Raw genomic sequence first — 25,552 nt, 5'->3', positions numbered from 1 at the left:
GATATTTCATTAAGGTAACTGAAAAAGACAAACAATAAAATAGGAAGTTTAAATTCATTTAAGAATATTTCATTAATGTAACTGAAAAGACAAATAATAAATTTGGCAGTTTTATTCGTTTTAGGATATTTCATAAATGCAACTCAAAAAGACAAGTAAAAAAATAGAGAATTTAATTAATGAAGTAAGAACATTTTCAAATGGATAATTCTCTTTTAATAATATAGATGCCTACTCTGGGGAGAAAATTAAAGACGTCCTTTAGGGAAGAGAATACTCAATGTATATTTTATTAAGTTAGTCTCATTGAGAAAGCTAAAATGTATTACATTGACATTCCCCAATTTCTTTGTTTGAATAATAATTAGTGGTTTTTGTCATGTCTTTAAAATCTTGGTACGTTGTTTCCGTTTTATGCGTGTATAAGGTGATTGTTTGTTTGCATTTTTATAACCCCTTATGTAAACAAATTCAACTTGATATGTATATTATATTAGTAGAAGGAATAGAGAAAATATTATATAGTAGTAGTTATTTTGGTGGATGTGTGTTTGAGCAAATTGTTGATTTGCATTTCGTATAACCACCAAAGCTTGCTAAACGACATCTTTAGAAAATATGGCTACATAGAATAAATGGTCGTATTTTCTTATTTAAGTCTGATAGTTGCAAACTGTGATTAAACAACTATATCAGTGATAGTTGCTACTGGAGCTGTGATTTTTTGCTTTCAGTTTTAAGATGTAGATTATGTAGCTCTAGCTTTAGATTTTATTAATGCAGAATTATTTCAAATATTTAAAAGCACTAAACATAAAATTGTATTTTTTTAAAGATTTTGGGCTGTAACTATAGATTTTCTTAAGAAAGCTTGATTGCTTTGATTTGTTATAGAGAGAATTATGGTTGTATAAAGCATTCACAACCATCACCAATCACCCCTATATATGTTCTAGTGAAATTTAAACTAATTTTATGGTATTGGAAAATAAAATATTCATCCAGCATATGAATACAATTTTCTTTCATTCCTGCATCATTGTTTTTAAAATGATTTTAAAAGAAAATGAAATTTCAATATATTATAAGAATGTATTAGCTTTTTATATCAGAGTATTTTGTAAGATTTTGTAACAATTAGATATAATGTTCGGACGTTTTAGAAAGAGAGATATATATACTGGCTAGACATATCTCATTTAAGTTTCGATGATCTATCTTATATATTAAAACAGAAGTCACAACCTTGATTTATGTGAGATTTTTTTAAAAATGGATCCTCATTAGAAATCAGTTATCATTTATTTATTACTAATAACATGGTTTAATAATATATCACAACTAATATAACCATAACTCCTACAAAACCGGAATGGTAAACATGACCAATTTTTAATCCTTATTAAATGTAAAATAAATTTATAGATAACCAGGATGTAAACCATTATAAATCAAATTTCAACTAACCCCTTAGATTAACGACGAATACTATACCAAATGGGTTTAATTAATCACCATATGTATACTGCGTTTATAAAACAAATTATATACACCAAATCTGAATTACAGACTAACTAATTGCACCGTAATATTTTACAGGCACAATATATTATAGTGTTAAAAATTTGATGTTTTTAACAGTATCCCAAAATTGTTTTATCTATTACCAATTTGATTTAGTTTTTAACAGTAGGTCCAATTTGATTTAACTTTTATATATATTTCAAATTTAGAAATAAAAAATATGTAAAATAGTACTGTTACATAATTATGTTTTCAAGACAAAATTTGTTACAAGAATACAAAACTTGATTTTTTTTATAATAATAATATCATAAATCACATAAACACCGGTATAATAGAGTTAGATGATACATAATACTAAATTATATTAATTTATTGATAAATTTTGTTTTATAAACTAAAATGATTTAGTATATAAAATAAAACCCGCACGGTTGTGCGGGTCGAGATCTAGTTCATATTTAAAAAAAAAAAAACTCCACAACAACAACAACAAAAAACCTCCAAGAATACTGTCAAACATAATCATATTTTTTTCTGGCTGAGATACAATCATACAATTAGGTCAAGTTTAAAAGAAGAGAGCTGATTTTGTTCCTTCCGGTGAATCTTCCGGCTCACGGATTAGGTCAAGTACGAACTCTGTCTTGTTCTCGTTTTCGGGGATAATGTGACCGTACTCTGAGAAGAACCGAGGGAGATCTGCCGGTGAGCCGCTGTAAACTTTGTTCCCTCTAGACGGGAAGAGTAACTTGTCTAGCAAGCCTAAGATTATGTAGCTCGGCTGATTCTCTGAAGCACTTTCACAACCATGTAAGCACTTTCACAACCATGTAAGCACTTGTAGAGTCAAGCCCCGAGGTTGGCTCATCGAGGAAGAGAACAATCGGGTCATGTATTATGTCGATCCCTATCGAGACACGTCTTCTTTCTCCTCCCGACACTCCTCTATGTCCCTCATCACCAATCACGGTCGTGGCTGCGTTCCTAAGACCGAGCTGGTCGATCAAAGCTTGAGCACGTGCTTGCTTCTTCTTTTTAGAGAGGGAGCTTGGAAGCCTGAACTCGGCGGAGAACATCAAAGTTTCTTCCACGGTGAGCATCGGGAAGAGAAGATCGTCTTGCTTCACGTAAGCTGATATGAATTATTGAAGGCTGGATTCAAGAACTTCCCCGTTTAGAGTGATGGAACCGTGTAGGCTCTCTTTTGCGATACGGTCGGCTAATGCATCGATGAGTGTTGATTTTCCCGACCCGCTTGCTCCAAGAAAGGCCATTCATCTCTCCTTCTTTGGCTTCGCAGGAGATACCATTGAGGAGCATCTTGGTGTTCATCTCCATATCATCACCATCGGAGCTCCCGCAACAGGAAAGTGGGTTAACTTCTTCTTGATCTTCACGCTGTAAGTCAAGTCTTTGAAGGAGAAGGAATGGAATGACTCTTGCCGTTCTGCTCATCTTCCATACTCGTGAGAAGCTCTGCAAGTGTGACAGACACTATAGGTGTGTTTCTGTGACAGACACTATAGGTCATGCTGTTGTTGGCCCGTCTGGCCGGAGATAGTTTGTCGAGCAAACCAGACATCACGTGAATTGTGATAGATATAGGACTTTATAGATTGTTTGGAATAATGAGATAGGAACTTGTCAATTTGTTTGGTGATCTCTATATATCTAACTCTAGCTTTTAGATCATCCACTTCAGTAAATTCCAAGCTGCAATAATATTAACACCGATAAGAATGAATTATATATTCCTCATAAACTTAATAGATCAAAGTATAGTCATTTCTATTTACATACCTGTGCCTCTTTTTATTGACTGTAGTGGGAACGGCATTTTTGTAGCCATCCTGAGATTTAGAGATAAAACAGACAAAAGTTAGTTTTAAACCATCTGTAATATTTTCTTGACAAATTTTAACTTGACTACTTAAGAAAAGCCAACCTGCGAACTGTAATCTCATCGACCACCTATAAGAACAGTAGAATATTGAGGAATTAGTTAGATTGAAGAAGCTTGAAAAAAACAAACGAAAGGTGTGTGTATATATGTCTGTATCTTGTGTCTGAAATTTCAGTACTTACCTGATTAGCTAGATCTGTAGTTTTTCAAACTTCTTCTTTGTCAAATGTTTCATCAATTGCCTATGACATCATCTCTATCTATAAACACACAACACACACGACACAACCAATCCTCTCATGATTTTAGAGTATTATGAAGTTAGGAATGAGTACACATTCTGTTTACTGTACAGCTACTTTTGTCAATCCTTGATCACTTTAGCAGTTTAGCTTGTTTTGTGGGTGACATTAGATGAAAAATGTGAAGACAGCACAAGATTGATCAAAAAGATGTTTAAGGACCATCAAAGTAGTAAATGAAGCAAAGTGCGATCATTACCTTGTTCATTGCAAATGTAGTTGTGCTTGTAAGGTTTAAGACGCCTCCTCCTCCTCCTCTGTTTCTTTCCATCCCATGTTTCTTCATATACATAAAGAAAGTTAAACTCTCCTCTCATTGAAACCTCAGGTAAACATCTCCGGAGACGCGTTTAGCTTTCTGGAACCTCGTCGAGACAAAAACTTGAAAATGGGCCAGATGCAATGTGAGGCCAATTCAAAGAGATACAACTCCAAGTCATGGACTTTCAAGCTATGTTACAGACAATACATCCTAAATGTTAAATTCTATAACTTCAGTCACTTTTAATATCTGTGAATCTCACAGGTTTGATCCCTAACGAAGTCAGAGACTTGTTAGATCTTTCCAGTGTTGGCAAATCTTTACCAGGAGTGAGCAAACTATACTTTATAATAATAGATTTCAAATTTTCATTTGTATCTTTCTTTATCCCCAAGTAATTAGTGTAAATAATATTACATTAAGGCTTTGCTCACCGGTTGTTCTGCTGGGGGTCTTTCAACGATTTTACGCTGCGATGATTTCAAGAGCTTGTTTCCCCTAAGCACCAAAGTAAAATGCATGAGAGATGCTGGCTTCTTCCTAGATACGTGAGTATTTTTTTCCCCAATCTTGCTTTGTGCAATAGATGATGAAACTTTTTGTATATATTGACATGGTTGTCTTATATGTAACTGAAGCGTTGATATATCTGGAGGTCGTACTTTAAGGCGTATGTATTCTGGTGTCGTTAACACCCAGGTACGAGCATTTAACGTTATTATTATGTATCTGTGATGATATATAGATCATCGAAGGGCCAAGGCTAACCAAGTATTCTATTGAATTTTTAGGGTTTGCAAAACACGCTTCCGCACATGTACAAACCATCTTGATCCAACTTCGGTATCCATCTCCCGCTGTTCTTTATATGTTTTCTTGTGTAATAAAGCTATGATTAGTTCCTGATCATTTGGTAATCTGGTATCAATATTTCAGTGTTTTTTCCCTCAAAACATAATCAGCCAAGTGATGACTCCGTTGTATATTCTCAACTCGGCATTTGATTCGTGGCAGGTTATTTTTATTACTCCATCTTTTTCATCATTTTCTTTTTCACTATATGTGAATCATGTGGCGTTTTCGTGTCAAGAGCATCATCACTGGTTATAATTATAGGATAGTCTCTCACAAATATAGTAATGATATATAATTATATTGTAATTAAATTTAATTTATAAAAAGTTAGATTAAATAATAGAGTGACACTTGTAGAAAAAAATTCTCAATTTTGTGTCAGAGTTTTTTTTCGCAGAGGGACTAAACTAACTTGTTTTTCCTTTGCAGATTGGAAATAGTTTAGCTCCACCATCTGCAGATTCGAGTGGCAGTTGGCATGACTGCAGCTTCATGTTTCGATGCAACGCAGCTCAGAAGAAGGTCTTGGAAGGTAAATAATGATGTTTTCAGGTAACCTAAAGCACTCAAACATTCCCCGAAACTAAATATAATAAGACTTGAAGTAAAAAAAAAATACACATGATTTTTAAGTAATTTGATATGGCTCTTCTAAACAAAGGACTAGTGATATTCAAGATTGTTTCTTGTTTTCAAATTCCGAGTTACAGGTTTCAGGATAAGCATGTTAAATGCGTTAGAGACATTTTTGACGACAAGAAAGAACGGAGTATTAATTACCTCAGGCGGGAAACAGGCTCCATTTCTGCAACCTCTGGATCAGAGAGGATTACTAGATTTGGAAACGGATTGGATGGGTTTGATTGAGTTAACGTGTCTCCCACCAGTGGGGATCGTCGCAACTCAGCGAGCCCCCTGGCTCATCTGGTCGCTATGGACAGCACGTAAAACCTGATCTTCAACAACAAGATCGTGACAATTGAGAAAGCTATATCCCGGGCAATCTCCACAGCAAAGGATTGGCAAAATGCGCAGTGCCAAGATGAACCGAAGAAGCCTTCTCAACGCAAGATAGAAGACGTACCACACTACGATACAGTTCTCCAAACAGATGCTGCATGGACTGAGACAACAGGAACCGCTGGACTGGGCTGGGCTATCAAAACCGCAAGAGAAACTCAGAGATTCTCAAGCTCTACTACCTTTGTCATATCACCACTGATGGCCGAAAGTTTAGCAATGAGGGAAGCGATCAAGAAGAGTAAGGAGCTGGGGATCCAGCGTTTACGGTGCGAATGAATCAGACTCTTCACAGCTGATTAAAGCACTCAGTTCATCTTTTGAACCACTGGAGATTTATGGCATAATTTCTGATATTAGAATTGAGTCTAGCTCTTTTGATGCTATTTTTTCTGTTGGATTCCTCGAGAGAAGAATGTGGATGCTGATTTCCTAGCAAAAGCGGCGTTACGCCATGTAATAACTGACCCGTTCAGTTAAACGTTTTTATTTTAATCAATGAAGTTGCGTTCCAAAAAAAAAAAAAAAATTACCTCAGCCTGGGCTGGGCTCATTGCCAAGCTGAGAGACAAGATGCTTGGTTTCCTGGAAACCCTCAAAGCGGGTAATAAGGTAAGAAACAAAACAAAAACACTCCTTTTACTATTGATGATCATGATTCCTATAATATTCTTTCAACGCATTTTTTATCTGCAAGCCTGCAAAAATTTACATGCAGAAATAATGTTTCTCACTTGTGTTGACATGAAGAATTAAACAAAGGGAAGTAGTGGAGAAAGTGGGAGAAGTGGCCATATCACTTACCAAATGGGGAGGAATGGCTAGTCCACTACTAGTTAGTGGAGGAAGTGGGAGGAGTGGCCATATCACTTACCAAATGGGGAGGAATGGCTAGTCCACTACTAGTTAGTGGAGGAAGTGGGAGGAGTGGCCATATCACTTACCAAATGGGGAGGAATGGCTAGTCCACTACTAGTTAGTGGAGGAAGTGGGAGGAGTGGCCATATCACTTACCAAATGGGGAGGAATGGCTAGTCCACTACTAGTTAGTGGAGGAAGTGGGAGGAGTGGCCATATCACTTACCAAATGGGGAGGAATGGCTAGTCCACTACTAGTTAGTGGAGGAAGTGGGAGGAGTGGCCATATCACTTACCAAATGGGGAGGAATGGCTAGTCCACTACTAGTTAGTGGAGGAAGTGGGAGGAGTGGCCATATCACTTACCAAATGGGGAGGAATGGCTAGTCCACTACTAGTTAGTGGAGGAAGTGGGAGGAGTGGCCATATCACTTACCAAATGGGGAGGAATGGCTAGTCCACTACTAGTTAGTGGAGGAAGTGGGAGGAGTGGCCATATCACTTACCAAATGGGGAGGAGTGGCTAGTCCACTACTAGTTATTTATTCTTCCACCATTGAGTGCTTATTGCTTTTGTTTCCTTTAAATACACCATGTATGTTACACAATTAAATCTATCAAAATAAAATTAAAAATATCGACTAATATAAGCAAACAAAAAGAAAATAAAAAGGAAGAAATTTGATATATATTCAATGCACATGTTTATAAAATAACAAAACATTCTTAGAAAGAAAAAATTGTAAACATAGATATATGTCCTTTTACGAGCTGTTCCACCATCGGTCGTAGTTCTTGCCCACCATTGGATTGACGTCCACGACGTGATCTGCTAGTGTTTATTGAACATGACATGATATCTAACAAACACATACAAAATATTATGTTATTTTCCATCTCAATCTTATTAGATTATAGAACTCGCTTAAAATTGTAATAAAAATGTGTATCTTTTGTTTGACAAAAAAAAAGTGTGTGCGTCTTGCGGTAAAACTCTAAACGCTTGTTTAGGTTATGTTGAAAGAATTATTATTTTTAATATATAATAGAAGCAATGGACGTGGACCACTAATGAAAATGTTAATTTTCTAGTTCATGGTAATAGATATTTACCAAGTTTTATTATTTTCCATTTAGTTCCTTGTTAAAGTTGATAGGAAATAATTTTGTTCTATCGTTCCATATACAAAGAGGAACAAAGAGAAATTGTGTGTGTCCATTTATGTAAAAAATTACTAATGTATGTAAAAAGAAAAGGGAATTATTAGTAACGTAATATTTCCTCTCGTTCCTTTAGTTCAAGGTGGTCACCATTTAGGCCCGTAAACTTGTAATATCATAAATCTCTGCTAAGTAATGCATAAAATTTAACCAATAGATCAATTCTTTGTTCTTAGGGCTGAGTACAGATACTCCAACTAAGATGATGAGTGGTTTTGGTTTGAGAGAATCTCATGGCTCGACAAAACTGGTAAGAATTGTTGTGGTTGGTGAGACAAGAACTAGGAAATCAAGTTTGATCATGGCTGCAGTAACTGATCATAACCATCCTGATCCTAGAATCCCTCCTCTGTTACCTTACACAAATTTACCTTCTGAATATTGCTCTGAGGATGTTCTGTTTACCCTTATCGACACTTCTTTGAGGTAAATGTTTATTATGATTTGTGTTTGTATGGACATCATTAAGGGATTCATATAATAATGTTCTGTGGGTAGGTTTATATTTAAACATAATGGTTTTTTTTTCTATTGATGTCTCTGTTAATAACATTTGCAGACCAGAAGACAAGGGAGATATCATTAGGGAAGTCAAGGAAGCAGATGCAACGTTTGCAATGGATAGACTGTTGGATAATTCCAAGCTTGTGGAAACTTAACATATTATTAGATGTTTAATATGTTAAGATAAACATAATAAGGAAACCTAGAAATAGGAAAAGTAAGTTTCTATTTAGGTTAGATTTGTGTTTTCCATATCCCACATGTTAAAGGAAATTGTCTTTCATATAAATATAGGTCTAATGGAGAGGTGTTTCATATGATCGAAGAGAAACATATTGAGAGCTTTAGTTTTGAGTAGTTTCTAAAGCTAATAAGAAAAGTTGTTCTTGTAACTCTTTGTGTTTCTAAGAGATCTGATAGACTAGAGACTTTGGACCGTTTGAGTGAATATTGGCTTCTTCTGTTTCGACATTTAAAGGTTTATTTTCCTTCTTTCTTATGTCTTCATCAATCAATTATGTACCTTTTTCTTATTAAATGTTTGTCTTCTGACCCTTATATTACATAGGTGAGAGTCCCTATCGTAGTAGCAGGTTATAGTGTTATCCAAAAGGAACACAATACAATCGACACTAAAGAGATAACAACACCTATAAGGCAACAATGTCGAGAAATCGAGATATGCATTGAGTGGTCTGCTCCGAGGCTATCTGATATCAGTTGGCTTGTGAGTGAGATCTTAACACTCTAAAGCATTACAACTTTTTACTATACTTCATGTCTGAAAATGACCAAACTGATTTTTTGAGCAGGCTCAAGCGGTTTTTGTGCAAGCGCAAATAGCGGCTATGAACCATATAGGACCCGTATATGATCAAGTAACCAATTCACTGAAGCCTCGATGTGTTGCTGCCTTGGAACATATATTTGAACTCAATGCATGTGACAATGATTACATTCTCAGTGACGACGGCTTTAACCATATTAATGCTCGTTGCTTCAGTATACCATTGATGCCTTCTCGTTGTAGAGCATTAATAAAATCTGTTCAAGAACTGTGTCCTGAAGGAGTCAAAGAAAACAGCCTCACAGTAGATGGCTTTTTGGTTCTAATCACAAAGCTTATCATGGATAGAAAACTCAGAACGTTATGGACTATGCTTAGGACATTCGGATACAACAATGATATAAGACTTGTAGATGAGATGATTCCTTATTCATCATTCAAACGCATACTTGATCAGGTAAACATCTTCAGAAATATAACTCTATTGTGATTACTTGCTGCTGTTCTGATTTGGTTTTTGTGCAGAGTGTTGAGCTGACAAATGAAGCTATTGGATCCTTAAGGAGAGTCTATCACCGTTTCAATAACTTGGGACCTCAAATGATGGAATCTCTCTTTGAAACTGCACCTGAAAGGTAACTTTTTCTACTTTCAAAAGATCACGAAATTTGAATATAATGTAGTCTTTCTATCTGCACGCAGCAAAATTAACCATGAAGAGAGTGACATGTAAGATACTCCAACTAATGAGTTGCTACATTGAGAGTACTATGCTTTAAAAATATTAACATGTAATTTAAAAATATCAAAAATATGTTTAATCAACTTCATAATTAATACTTATAATATTTATAAAAATCTTAAATTTTCCAAAGTAATTCTATTAAAATAAAATTAAAAATATCGACTACTATAAGCAAACAAAAAGAAAATAAACAGGAAGAAATTTTATATATATGCTAATATTCAATGCACATGTTTATAACATAACAAAACAATCTTAGAAAGAAAAAATTGTAAACATAGATATGTTGACATGAAGAATTAAACAAAGGGAAGTAGTGGAGGAAGTGGGAGAAGTGGTCATATCACTTACCAAATGGGGAGGAGTGGCTAGTCCACTACTAGTTATTTATTCTTCCACCATTGAGTGCTTATTGCTTTTGTTTCCTTTAAATACACCATGTATGTTACACAATTAAACACACAATTCAATACAAACATTTCTTTCATTCTCTCAATCTCACAAATCCTCTCATTCTCTTAAATTCTCAAATTTCTCTTCTCTCTCAAATACTTACGGTTACTTCACTCCTTTTTACTTTGTTTGTGTGCTTCATCACGGTTAAAACACTTAGAAGCTCTCATAATCCCACAAATTATCAACTTGTTGGAAAATAAAAACAGGGGATTGCTGTAACTGTTGGAGATTGGTATTTCGAGAGATCAAAAAAATCAAGCTCATAGACTGTGATTATCCTTGTGACAGCAAGAATCGTTACTAAGACTAATATGTTTGGTAGCAGAGGAGGACCTATTTGACGTAAAGGTGGGTCAAGTGACACACCATAAATTTGATTTTCTCTTTATAATCTATAGGTATTTTTGATTTTGAACCAGTTCATTTTCATGTTTTACAACTATTTTTTATATGTTTGACACAGGTAAAAAAGTCCTCTAGGTCTGCCATTGTTTGGTAGTCTAACACAGTAGTATATCATAAGCAATAGAGTTTCTTGTCAAATTTTTAGTTCCAAAACCTAGGTAAAAAAGTAGTAAAAAACTTGATGGATCCCGCAATATATTAAGGATTGGTCTCTTCGTATCCTTCTTTAAAGATAAATTCGCTTGGAGTATTGTAACTGTTTGCGGGTCCCGCTGTTAGGTGACGGCCCGCCATTGATTTTTTTTTTCTTTTCAGCTGAAAAAAAAATAATAATAAAAAATAAATAAAAAAATTTCAAAGAATTCTTAACCGGCTGAGGATGGTCTAAGAACTAAAACTTAAAATCCTTATCAATCAATCAATCATCTAGTCAACAGTCATAAAACCTTCGAAGTCTTCTCACCGTTTCTTCTTTTTGATATGATATCTTTAAGACCTCCGAAGCTTCCCTCTCAAAGAATAAAGAATGCCATTTTATTTGTCCAGTTATCAGCATGACAACACGGTTTCCGTATATCCGAACGTCGTTGTATTAAGATAATTAAGTATAAGAAGTTATTTCGACGTCAAACTATATAGGTAAATAAATTATAGGAGAGAAAGAAAAGAGAGCAAAAAGATTCCACGACATTCTCCATTGTTTTCTCACAATAGATCTTTTTTTATTGTTAACTAACCGCGACAAGTGTTTATGTTAATCATACTTTCATAACATACTCATACTCCAATCAAAATTAACACAATGATTAGTTCAATGTAGCACCAATTATTCGGCTCACATGCACTAATGGTTCCACTAAACCATATTATAAAGCAAATGCATATGATAATATATCTAAACCTTATTAATCTGTTGTTCGGTAAATAATTTACATATATCACTGAAGAAATATACCGTTAATATATTTTGTTTGAGAAAATTGTCGTTTTTCGAATGCAAAACAAATTCTAAATATTCTCCCTTTCATTTTATAATTTTGAAATTAGACTTATATGTTTGACAAATCACGTTTTTGTTTAAGATATACAATGTCCGCTTTAAATTAAATTAAAGTCAAACAAATATTTGATACTTTTTTACTTACTGGTCGAGTTATTGCGTTAGGTTAATTCGAAAAAAGTAGAAGGTGGTTGTTTTGGATTGGAATCTTAAAAACATTTGTGTTATAAAGTAAATCAATTGACTTTATGATAAAATGAAAACCATCTAATCACTTCCTTCGTGTTTATTAAGATCATATCCTTAATTTTATGCTTTCTTTTGTCTTTGTAATTAATTACAGGTCTGAAAAATGGTGAAGGATGTGACTCTGGATCACAACTCGTTCACGGAAACAGACAGAAACTAATTTATTACGTTCATCATTGTTATTCAACAGATTAATTGCATAGACAGACCTCTGGAATCATCTGAGAATACTATACATCATAATCTCAACAACAAAACAAAAATATAAAACTATACAATATGAGACTGAAAGGTTTGCAAAAGATAGAAGAATATTTGACGTATAAAACACACTTAAAATAAAAAATAAAAAACAGCTCATTTTGTTTACCCCATGAATACCACTTGAACCCATTGTATACGTATGCATGTATAGTATATGTTTTTTTTTTCTCTACATCTGTTAGAATTAAGAAAAAAAAAAGAAACCTAAAGAGACTGACCAAAAGAGACGGCCATTCTCTGAAGATCCTTGGAGAACACGTCACTATCTTCAGGTGTGTTTAGATTCTCGTTCTGGCTTTGGCTCCAAGGATCTGTAATGTTCGAGACATCGGCTAAGTACTCTGCCTCAGATTTGATGTAGATCGGTTGAGAGTTCAGAGTGCTCCTATTGAAGAACGGTGTGTTCATTGAATACTCTGACCACTTCATTTCTTCCAAGTTATGATTAGGTTTGACTAGTGAAGAAGAAGAAGAAGAGTTTGGGCCTGACCATGAGAATCCACCGTTGTCGAAGAAGTTCGAGGTGTTGTCCGGAGCAAGAGTAACTGAAGGCTTCACGCAAACCGGAGTCTGAAAGACAGAACCAACCATGTTTCCTGTGCTAAACTGCGACGGGATCATGGAGCAGAGAGGAGAAGAGTCAGCTGTAACAGAGAGTCCGAGGTTGGAGTTGAAGTTAAGTTTCTGTAAACCGAAGTAGTCGGAGAAATCAGATGGCCTCTCGAGGAAGAAGTCTTGGTTAGTTGGAGAGGAGGAGCTAGGAGGAGACTTGTGGTTGTTGTTGTTGCTTGTTGCTGTTGTTTTGTCTTTGTCAACTTCGGAGATGGGTTTGTGTGTGTTTGGGTCGATGCCTCTTTGTCTCAGTTTCTTCTTTATGCTTGAGTTCCAGAGGTTCTTGATCTCGTTGTCTGTTCTTCCCGGAAGCCTCGCCGCAATCTGTGACCATCTGATCAAAAACAGAGGAATCTTAACACACACGCATGATCAAAACAGAGTAGGGTTAAGAAACAGAGGAACCCTAAAACGTAAAAAAAAATGATCCTCTGTTTCCTAAAAAATGATCCTCTGTTTCCTATGATTATGTTCTTACCTGTTTCCAAGGACTGAATGAAGCTCGGCGATGAGATTCTCTTCTTCTGGAGAGAAAGCTCCTCTCTTTAAATCAGGTCTCAAGTAATTGATCCATCTTAGTCTGCAACTCTTTCCACATCTCTGCAAACCTGTAAAGTAGGCTCAGATTTGTTACTTTTAATGTTTTGCTCATGAGTTTATAAGGGAGAAAATGTTACCAGCTAGTTTAGGAACAGAGCTCCAGCAGCCATGGCCGTGATTGGTGATGTAATTGAGAAGCTTCTCGTCTTCTTCAGGAGACCAAAGGCCTTTTCTAAGCTTTTGTTTGTAACAGCAAGAATGTCTACCCATTTAGTTGATTTAAAGTTGCAATGCTGCTAAGGAGGGATGAAAGAGAGGAAAGATGTGTGTTTATTTATTTATAAGTATTGAAAGAAAAAAGTTTTGAGCAGAGAGAATGTATATGAAACTTTTGAAGGCTAATGGAACCTGAGATAGGTGGACAAAATGAAGTAAAGGAACTCCAGAGAGAAAGAGTATTAATAAGGACTAAGAAAAGTCGCTTTCTTAGTAAGGAAGGGCTTGTTGAATTTTATGCTCTCTTTTATTTGGTCTCTCTCTAGAAAAAAGATATTTAAGAGAGAGAGAGAGAGGCAAAAGTCTGTATTTTTAAGCCTTGTAAAAAACAATTTGATTGGTCACGTCGGATTGGTTAACACCAATAGTAAGAGAGTCATGGTTAAGAAATGGAGTTCATGTAGTTTTGACATTTTACATCACTCCAATCACCATGCATTCTTCATGTCCCTGTTGACCCATTTTCATCACATTCAAATGATACAATTAAAATATGATCACTAATTTCAATCAGTCGCCAAAAACTATCTTTCTTTTAAGAGTTAAAATTGATTTTAGAAGTGTGATTCTAAGTAGTGGAGACATGGTCATTCATGTTCGGCCTATACTACGAACACGCAGCCGTAAAAATGGCATGACCTCAGCAACTCTTATAGAGTTTACATTTTGGAGATTTATGTGAGTTCTGAAGAGTTTTCCATGTTTTTTTATGTTTTTCTCCACCGAGATAGTCAAGGTTTACAAAAACATTTATTTCTTGGAGAATGACTATATATTCATGTAAGGCAGAAAGACGAAAACAAATAAATAAATAAAAATAAACATAATTAAGCATGCTTAAAAAGTAATTTTAGTATCATGATTGTTTATAAATGAATTTTTAGTATATTGAGAATAAAGCATCAAACTATATATAGATTGTTGGTATGAGTGTTTTTTTAGTATATTCGACTGAGAATAGAGCATCGAATAGTTTGTAACACTCATGCCAACAAACATTTAATGGATTATATATAGATGAAACAATGTGGCTTCCACATATATGTAGATGGCATGAGTGTTACAAACTTGTTTCAAAGTCGCACATAGACGAGAGCTTGGAGCAATGTGTGCTTATGAGAGCGTTTCTAAAAATGAACTTTATTTTGAAGTTTCCAAAACTCTATATTTGAAGTTTAAAGGTGTTCTTCTCTAAAAACAAAACTTCAAACTCAACTTCAAAACTATTTATATTTTATAATATGGTCTTTATATTTTTCATAACTAATTTGAATTCATAAAACTTTTGTAAATAACTAGAATATAAATAGACATATTACAACAATATTAATTAATAAAATATACTATTAAATATAAAAAAATAAAATAAAAAAAACTTAATTAATATTAAATTTCAAACAAAATACCATATTATTTCATAAAATGATTTTTGTAATGCATATATGATCTATTAGTACATTTCGAAGTAAAAATGACTTTCCTCATTTTTACTTTGTAGATTACGAGTTAAAAGTTGTTGAAATCGGGTAATATTTATACTTGTAAATACATTACATCGGAACAAGAAAGTAAAAGAGAAACATAAAATATTGTCAAAAGACCAATTTATTTTCGATGATATTGATACTCGTGAATATATTTGATACGAACAAGAAAGAATTGTACGAAAATACATCAAAAACAACAACAACAACAACCATCTTCAGTTACACAAAACATCTGGACAATATTTGAAAATTGTGAAGGTTCCGGATCAAACTTACATGATTATTAGTGTTGTTGTAATATTTAAATTTGTGTAATAGTTATTTCTTCATGTAATTTTTTAAAATCTTTTTGTTAAGTTTTTTTTTGTATATTATTGTTGTCTAAATCTAACTTAAAATATTTTAAATCTTATTTTAAAGTATTTATTTAATTTTATGTGTAAAATTTAAAATTTGTAAACAAAATTTAAAATATTTATGAGATATATTTTTTTAAGGATTAAAACAACAAACGAGAAAATAATTATAAATCATAAAGTTGATGTGTGATTGTAGAAACCAAAATGCAATTAAAAATATGAAACTTCAAATATAGAGTTTTATTACTCAAATTTCTTTTTGGAGAGTAAAAAACTTCATATTTGAAGTTATACATATGTTCTAAAAGAATGATAAAATTCCAAAAATATCTTAAATTCTTTATTTGAGTATCTATGTCACCAGGTGAATCTGACTTTCCCAACATCTGCAAAATTCATTGAAATGTTTAGGATGCGCGATTTACTAAAGCATTAATATGAATCCAAACCTAATATTTACTAGAGCGGTTGAAGTGTTGTACAAAAAATATTTACAGTGAGAATGGAACAATTAAAATAACACATTAGATGGTTGTGTGTAGATAAGATAGAAGAAAAAGAAGAGCTCTACGTTGTCGTCATGCAAGACTTGTGCAATGAATTAAAAGCATATGCTAAATGAAGACTTAATCTTTGTTAAGATGAACGCATCAAGTAAAGGAAATAATGGAAAAGGTTCATAACCAGCAAAAAATTGTCATTTACGGTTAATGTTTCCAAAAATGATTAAATGAAATTAAATGGCTAAATAACGGAATTTAGAAAATTTGCTTAAAAAACATGGTTTCTTCTTCGTATGAATGAGAATAATTAAGTGTCTCTTTTGTTTGATTTATGCATTTTTAAATTTAAATTGACACACTTCTCTTTGGCATTTTTCTCCCTTTCTGCCTATAAATCAGTCATAATAGAGAGGGTATATTCTTTGTCCATTCACCCAAACTTTCCCTCAAATTAATATTCACATGTTGAATTTTTGTAGTTTTCTTACGTTATCTAGAGACGGCCACTCGCTAGACTCTTACCGATAATCCATTTGTTTATTGGGACCCAAGGCTATACGTTTATATATGACTTTTAACGTCACGAAGTTACAAGTTATTTATCATGTTTTTTATTTACTTGCATTAAGATATAGTTTATGTATTTGTCAAAAAAAAAGATATAGTATATGTAACGCATCTACCAGTCTTGCTTATAGACAACACGTTTTTTTTGGTTCGCGAGTAAATTTGAGAAAAAGCAAAGACGAGTGAGATTATAGGTACAAATACTCCATATTAATTTTTACTAGATATGATTATGTATCTTAATATTTTGTTTGATAAACATGTTTACCATAAATTTCAAATAAAGAAATTAGAAGAATAAAAACTATATATAATAATAGTATTATAACTTTTTGACAAAAGACTATTAATAATAATAATATATGTGGTCAAGACTCAAGTTCATTATTACGTTAGTACATACGTTCATACTTTTCTTTTCGAATTCAGATATCATTATCTTTGCTAATAACTGGTCGTATGCCTCATACCTTACTTTTACCTTTCTGATTTCAACTAATGGAATGATTTGTTTCATCCGCAATATAATGAAGCCTTTAATCAGAGAATACATTGTTCATGCAGGAGTCCGAAAAGAAGATTAGCTAAATAATACTCAAGAGATCCTGCTTATAAAAATAACCAAAATCGACATGAATGTCTCATAACCAAACACAATAAAATAAATGGACTAGTGGATTTATTGTAGAATATATCTTGAAACAAGGCTGTCAAAAGATTCTTCGAATTAAATAATTAACCAAATAATTAATTAAAAGAATATAGGGAAAGACTTTGCCATTGTAGCGAGTTTCCTTTTAATCATACTCAATAAACTAATAGTCTAATACCAATCAGTACGTTTTTGGAGTATATCATGGAAAATAAAACATTATGTTAACTACACTACATAATATAAGTATCGCCTTAAAAAATAGAACATACTCCCTCCGTTTCGATTTAAATGTTGTTGTAGGGAAAATACGGTTAGGTGTATAGCTAATTGTGTTTTTATTTTGGAAATATACAAAATCATATGTTTTATTAATCTGTGTGCATAAACCTAGAACGACAACTAAAATGAAACGGAGAGAGTATTTGATTAGGATCATGCATGATTAAGACCCATCATTTGATCATCATCGATCATTCAATTATATGACAATCATACATATATCCGCCGTAGCCCTTCCATTAATTATATGCAAACCATATCCGATTTCAGATTTCTTAGGCGTTGATTTTGATTTGATTAGGAGCATGCATCTTATTCTTTGTTTCCAAGTTTTCAGACTAATTTCATCCTTTTGAAAGACAAACTCGAAGCATATCTTCTAAGTACTCAACAGGAAGATGCCTTATACCACTAAATGCATTATTTGTTTTCAATATTCAGTAATTTTCCAAAGTTATACGTGTTTCAGTTAAGATCATACATGCAAATAATTTGAGAATTAATAACTTGTGGTTTTTAATTCATCAATTTACTCACGTGATAATAAATTCATTTATATTTCACCATACTTAGATTTATTACAGATTTATAAACTTAAATTTATTACAGTTTTGTAAATGTAATATAATGGGTATTTATGCTGGCACATAGTAAAACTGATGACACTACATCTTTTCCGCTATAATTTTTTCTTCTAATTACGAGTGCAAAATTTAAGAAAACAAACTAATTATACTCTTTTAATTTTGTTTTAAAATACCATTTAATATTTAATAAATTCAGTTTAACCGATCATCACAAAAATAAATTATTTTTAATTTTGTATAAAAGTTATGATACCTTATAAATGAAACACAAAAATAACTTAAGCACTTATATCATAGGATAGCTCAAAGTAATAAGTAGTGATGTAAATGCTGCCATCAACATAAACTATTTTACAAACCCTTGCTTTGGTGGGGAATGAATGAATAGTTGGTTAATCTTCATGCATTAAGAAATAAGTTTAACATTGTAGCTATATATTGGAGGTATTATTATTAATAAAAACCATTGTAACATATGAGATGTTCTCCCAACTCAACCCTCCTCATTTTTTTCATAAAAAAAGCTAATTATCCTCACTGTCATTTCCGTTGGTTTGTGCCCTAGTGTGTCTCTCTTTAAGTCGAGAAGTGAAGAAGGGTTACGTCTAACGGTCGTTGTCGTTTGCCATCGTCACAACTCACGAGGATTATGATATCTTCGCCGACAAAATGTGAAGAAGAGGCTGTATACTTAACACGTCTGTTAAAGTATGTATACGCAGAAAACTCTCCTTAAATCTAGGTCTTAGTTTGTTCCTAGGTCTCCATTTTTATCAAATTAACAAAAGAATATAAATGATCTGACGGCGCTTCTGGTTTCGATGTACGTTTGTATTACTAGTACATATCTGGCAATCAAAACGAAACTAATTAATGCTGAAGACACACAAAAAAATAAAAATAAAGAAAATAAGAATCGCAACAACAAGATATCATTAACCAGTGGTGGTAGTCCAGTGGCGCTTGAGGGAATAAACCCAATACGGCGAATCCTGGTTCGAACCCCGCTGGCCACACGGATATGGGCTATTGCTTTCGACTCATTTGAATGCCCAGGAGAGGGTCTATCCGTAGGCTGTACCTTCACCCGGGGGTTAGGTCTGTGTCTTTAATAGATCCGGGTTTAACCTTTTTTTTTAGAAAAAAAAACAACAAGATATCATTGCAAGATGTATATCGATGTATTCTGTTGTTTACTTTACAGTCTCCGTACAATAGTTTTCCATCACAATAATATTTAGACCATCTAGATTAACTATTAGTGGATAAAACTACCAACTAATAATGATAAACGAAAACATGCATCTAGTAAAGGTTTGTGAAAGTGCACAATATTTCAATACATTCCACACCGATTTGAAAGATTTATCGGCCTTTTGTGGTAATGATAATTTAATTAATTAGAAAAGGTGGAACTGGAAGGACTTGCAAGAAAGTAGTATAGTACATCACTAGAGAGAGAGGGCCCAACGAGAAGTGACCTTAATTGTATACCATCTTAATTGGCCCGTTCAGCATTTAATCTCATCATCAAGAAAACATTAGCACATGCATGTACTTGTACTAATAAGGACCCGTTTTATTTCTTCTTCTTTTCTTGAATAATTTGAAAGTTTCATTTCGCTTATTGAAAACAATTCTTCATGATAAATATATTATGCCCATATTAACAGACATGGACGAATAACCTATGTTTGTAGGTTATATAAACTATTTTATAATCTAATATTACATAATTTATTTAAAACATTAGAGTAGAAAACAAAACAAACTATAGAAAAATTAAATTAAATTAAAAAGGCTGACATGAAACATAAAACAAAGTTCTAAAAAATACTATTGTTTATTTGAATATCATATTTTCTATTATTTGAATATCAATTAAATCACATTTAAAATCTAACTAGATCAATTATATTAACTTCTGTTACTTAAGTACCTATCTCTATGTTTTCTAAATCTTAATAAATTATTCATCCCTACTCTTATTTTGAATTATATTTACTTCTTACTGTTTTTTTTTTATTTTTCCTTTTAACTGAAAAACAAAAGCTACCCATATACATCAACTTACATTGATTGTAGTTTCTACTTAATCCTCTTATTTTCGCATATTTATGTGAACAAAGTTTTAATCCATGTTTTTGTTTCTTGTTATTTTGATTTTACTATTTGCTTTCTCCATAAGGCCATAATGATCATTTGATCGGTGTTATATGATTTGTGGTTAAGAAAAAGATTAAACTTAGAAAGAAGGCAAACAAATATCTAAACATTGATTAAAAATGAGAAAAGAGGCCTCGTATGGTTGATTTTCTCTATGGCACAATCTAATTGGTAAAATAGGAGAGAAGAAAAGACATAATCATAAATAATTTTGATAGATTAGTGTGGCCAAAAGCAAAATGATGTCTAACTTTTCTTGTGCTTTGCCACATTAACACCATTTTCTTCTCTTTCAAGTTTCAACCAAGGGTCCTTCAGTGAAAACCTATCTTACTTCATTTGTCTCCCTCTATGTTATGTGTCGGTTTTCTATTGTTTATCCCAGGGCCGGGCCTGACCACAAGCTGGTCAAGCATGGGCTTGGGGCCAATATTCTTATAATCAATTTTAGAGGCCAATTTGGCAAGATTCTTTGTTGGTTAAGTGGATGAATAGGCTGTTTCATTTGTCAATGTCATTGGTTCAAGCCATCTTAATAATATTTTTGGGGCCAAATTTTTTTTGACTGCTTCTAACTTTAGAAAAGTCAGGCACGGCCTTGGTTTATCCTAATTCATTAGTTATAGTAATTAGTTATAGAGCTGTCTAATCCATCTTCATTAGAAGATATATCAATCGAAAGTAATGAAGTCAAAACCCTTTTTGTACTGCTTTCTCCACAACACTTTTTTCAATTTTCATTATCCAAGTTTAAGGACACATTCATTGAAAACTTATCGAACAAAGAATTCCGTTTGGTGCAAATATGTTTGTGCGGTCTAAGGTAGAGAGAGACCCCATTTATCTCACTGAATTCTTCTAGATTATACTAGATTATCACCTCGCGCTACGCGCGAATTTATTTTAATAATTTGTATCATTTTATATTAATTTTAAGATAATGAAGTATAATTGGTTTATATACTTTTTATATGAAGTTTTATTCAAAATATGCTTTATTATTTTTCCTATTTATATTTTTATACAATTACACTCTTTAAAAAACTAATATTTAGATATCTTTTTTGTATATGTAAATGTGTAAGTGTATTTATAATCGTGTTTATATTATTTATTAATCTTATTTAAAAAAAAATTATTGATCATTCTATTCATAACAAAAAATAGTACACTTTATAATTATTTTATTATTATTTTTTTATCTATCTTTCTATTTGAAAAAACATAAGAAAATTAATCAATATGCACAATATCTAGCTTTACTTCTATTTCAAAAAACATAAAAAAATTAATGCATATGCACAATATCTAGCTTTACTTTGTATTTACCAATTTTTTTACAATAAAAGTAAAAGTATTATATATTTTTGTGAATATCTGTATTTGAAATACTCATACTGAAGTTGCTTAAATGCATATGTGTTAGTATTTTATTTAGAGTTCAATCATAATAAATATTTTTATGAAATTTAAATAGCAATTTTATTTTAGATATAATAAAAAGAGAAATAAATATATATACAACTTTAAACTAATGTTAAATAATTTTTTATTAATTAAAGTAAACGCATATAAATAAAAAATATTAGATATATCTTCTACTTGATCTAGTTACAATATTAATTAACGCCGTAATTATGATGTTTTATTAGTTCACATCATATTTCACAAACTTAGATAACATATTTTCCAACTGACGAATGTATAATGAATATTTTTCATATCTTTATTTTCTGTTGTCGAGAGCCTGAGACTATACTCTAATGTCAATATTATTTGTAAATATTATTTGAATTTTCAACTAATTTATTTTAATTTTTAGCCTCTTTGATTTTTTTTATGTTGTCATATATATTGATAACATTTTGTTTCAAATATCTTTCATTGATAAAACTCGTATGAGACCATTTTTAGTTTTATATGTTATGTTAATTGCTTTAATAAAGTTTCATAAGCATATGTCCAATAAATTTTATTGGTGAATTACACTAAAGACTTATGAAAAGTCACCATATAGTTTGCATAATTTTTAATGACCATATTTAAAAAAACTTATTGATTATAGAATATTTAGAATTTTTTCTTAAAAATATATTTGATTAGTTTAATGAATATTTTTATAATGATTTTCTTAAAAACATATATGTCAAAATTTATTAAATTTAAATGTTGATTACTAAATAACTATGTTTATTCATTTATTGATAAAAACAGCTTGAGAACACATAGATAAATGATTTGAAAAATATAGATAAACGACCTGTTTAACAATATATTTCTTACATAAGTAAATTATTGTTACCATCACTAATTTTTAACAGAGCTTTGTAACTTATAGTAAACTAAATAATAAATTGGCTCGGTAAAAAAAGAATCACAATCAACCAATATTTTTCTAAGAAACTCATATAACATATTATAATATTATAATATTTTATAGCTGAGACCAATATAAATAAAAAACAAATACTAAATTTCACTTTACCTTTATATTTATTTGAATATATTAAGTATTATGATATTAATTATTTATTTTATTTTGATTTATAAGCTATTTGTATGTTTTGACATACTTTAAGACATAATTTTATAATTCTGACTTTAATTAATGAAGAGTTAGCATATATATCAGGTAAACATTTTTTTTATTTTCTTTTTTTTTTGTTTTTTTTAGAAAATTTAAGATTTATAAGAATATTAACTTAAGATGCTGACTTTAAATATTTCTATTGGTATTTTCAGTTATTTCTGTTTTTTAAAGCATATAGTCCATATCATATTAAAGGTTACAGACATAATTAGATTTTTATTAATAATATGCGATCAATACCAATTCCAATAAGGTACGTGAACAATCTCTTATTACATTAAGTTTTCAATAATTAACTATAAATATCAATATAACTTTAAAGATAATTTTTACAAATTTCAATTTATCTTTTTATAGTTTTGTGCTGGTTTTTATTTATTTTTACATACATGATTATTTAGAAATATTTTTTTACAAACTTTATTTACTTTTGAATATTTTTATTTTTGTTAATTTTTTGTTTAATTTCAAATATATACTTATTTTATAAAGCAAGTTAATTATTTTTAATAAAATAATATTTTTATTTACTTCATCAAATTAAGATGCTGATTTTTATATTATTATAATGATATTTTTAAATTCTATGTGAACACTTAAATAATATATATCTTCAATTTTGAAATCATATGTTATTTAGATTCATATGTAATGAAAAGTTGATTTAGATTTACATTGTCTTTATTATTTGAAAACCTTATATTTTTAAGATTATTTTTGTTACTTAATTTTATGTTGATCTTACAAACATTTATTTTTTTTATAATAAACTGATTCTTTTAGTTATTTGGCAATTTTGTTTACTAAATTTATTATTGACATTTTTTTGAAAGAAATAGCTTTCATTTCGAAATCATATTTTGTTAGATTCATATGTAATGAAAAGTGCTTTAGATTCATATTGTTTTTATTATTTTAAATTCTTGTATTCTTTAAGATTTTTTTTGTTAGTTAATTTTATGTTGGGCTTTCAAAGGTTTACTTTATATATCAAATTGATTCCTTTAATAATTTTGTCTTTTCACTAAATTGAATAGTAGTTTCCTTTTTATTTTGAAATAAACTTTTTTTGAAAATCTTCAAAATTTTAAAATAATAATTAAAATGGTAATTTGACATATTTTGGTGCTTTAAAATAATATGTGGATATTCTCAATGATTTATTTCATCAAATTACATATAGTACATAATTTTGTTGAATATTTTCAGCAGTATGTAACCTAAATTTTGTAAATAATGTGTTTTAGATTTATATAGTTATAATTGTTTGAAAGTATTACATTTTTAAATTAACTATTAATTTGTTTGTTATTTTTATGTTAATTTTCTAACTTTTATTTTATATAGTATAGATTTGTTCATGATGTTTTTAATTTTGTAAGTTTAACTTATTTGATAATTATTCATATTTTATTTTGAAATAAAAATTTTCGTAATATTAACATTTTTAGAAATGCCAAATTAAAAAATGATTTGGTATATTTTTGGTCCTTTAAAATAATATGTGAACATTCTCAATGATTTATAATATCAACTTATATATAGTATATGTTATTTTGAATATTTTCAATAGTATATAACTTAAACATTGAAAATCATGAGTTTAAATTTAGATTTATATAATTATACATGTTTGAAAACCTTGTATTTTTAAATTAATTATTCTTTTCGTTATTTATTTTTTAATTTTCGAAAAATATTAAACATTATGTTAAATTAATATAGTATTTATATTTTTGTAAATTTATCTTATTTGATATTGATTTATATTTTAGTTTGAAATAAATATTTTTTGGTAATATTAACATTTTTAAAAATATTAAACTTAAATAATGATTTGTCATACTACGATCGGTGGTTTTAAATCCAACGTGGACGCCCTTAATGGCTTATAGCCTCAACTTTTATATAGTACTAGGTGTTTTGCCCGCACATACGGGCATAATTATCTGAAGAATACTTATTATTTTATATCTTATTAATCCAAAAATCAGCATTATAAAACCTAATTGGTGAACATGTTGAAGAAAAAAATTAGGGTGAATTCTTTGTTTCTCAAAATTTATACCAGATATGTTGAAATTTTAGTCAAATTATTGAAAGGTAGATCCCACTTTTTTCTTCTAAATTCCCGCGGAAGAATGAATTTATAAGAAAATATTTCCCTATGCAATTTTGATAAGGAACAAATTGAACAGAAATTCATATTTTTTTTTTATTTTTTCAATTTCTTAAATGAAATTTTATTTTTTATTTTGTTCATTTTTTTCATTCTTCTAGCGGTCACCAACTGAAGTTATATTGTTTCACGGATTAAACTTAAACTGGTTTAAAGTAAAAGCAAGAAAATTTGTTTTGAACTCAGTCACAAGCTAATTTATTATTTATGATTTTAAATAGTTAAATCAAACATCAAATTATTTATATATGTCAAAAAAACGTTCATCAAACTAAGTACTTATTATTGTGTTAAAAGTTTGAAAACACTCATATATTAGAAATAGTTTAGAAAATATCTTTATATAAATATTTTTGTTTGACTAATATTTAATTATAAATTGTTTTATATCTTA

At 30.7% G+C, this 25,552-nt stretch overlaps 2 protein-coding genes and 1 pseudogene across 2 annotated transcripts; 2 read left to right on the top strand and 1 right to left on the bottom strand.

Moving 5' to 3' along the window:
• Nucleotides 1-6,477, top strand: part of LOC106344289 — a 9,110-nt pseudogene extending 2,633 nt beyond the window's left edge.
• Nucleotides 6,478-8,150: 1,673 nt separating this feature from the next.
• On the top strand, nucleotides 8,151-9,878 carry LOC106344288 (mitochondrial Rho GTPase 3-like). The gene is made up of 6 exons (XM_013783694.1): nucleotides 8,151-8,374; nucleotides 8,508-8,576; nucleotides 8,873-8,930; nucleotides 9,021-9,179; nucleotides 9,265-9,696; nucleotides 9,765-9,878. Exons 1-6 carry the CDS (start codon nucleotides 8,151-8,153, stop codon nucleotides 9,876-9,878), a joined length of 1,056 nt encoding a protein of 351 aa, XP_013639148.1.
• A 2,484-nt stretch (nucleotides 9,879-12,362) lies between these two features.
• LOC106293525 (transcription repressor MYB6-like) lies at nucleotides 12,363-13,924 on the bottom strand. Its single transcript, XM_013729202.1, has 3 exons — nucleotides 13,648-13,924; nucleotides 13,449-13,578; nucleotides 12,363-13,304 (listed from the first exon to the last, which is right to left on the bottom strand). The coding sequence occupies exons 1-3, from the start codon at nucleotides 13,778-13,780 to the stop codon at nucleotides 12,563-12,565; spliced, it is 1,005 nt and encodes a 334-aa protein (XP_013584656.1). The 5' UTR covers nucleotides 13,781-13,924; the 3' UTR covers nucleotides 12,363-12,562.
• Between the last annotated feature and the right edge of the window lie 11,628 nt (nucleotides 13,925-25,552).

This window comes from Brassica oleracea, chromosome C5 (genome assembly GCF_000695525.1).
Source record: "Brassica oleracea var. oleracea cultivar TO1000 chromosome C5, BOL, whole genome shotgun sequence".
Lineage (NCBI taxonomy): Eukaryota > Viridiplantae > Streptophyta > Magnoliopsida > Brassicales > Brassicaceae > Brassica > Brassica oleracea.
This window is presented reverse-complemented; position numbering and strand designations above follow the sequence as displayed.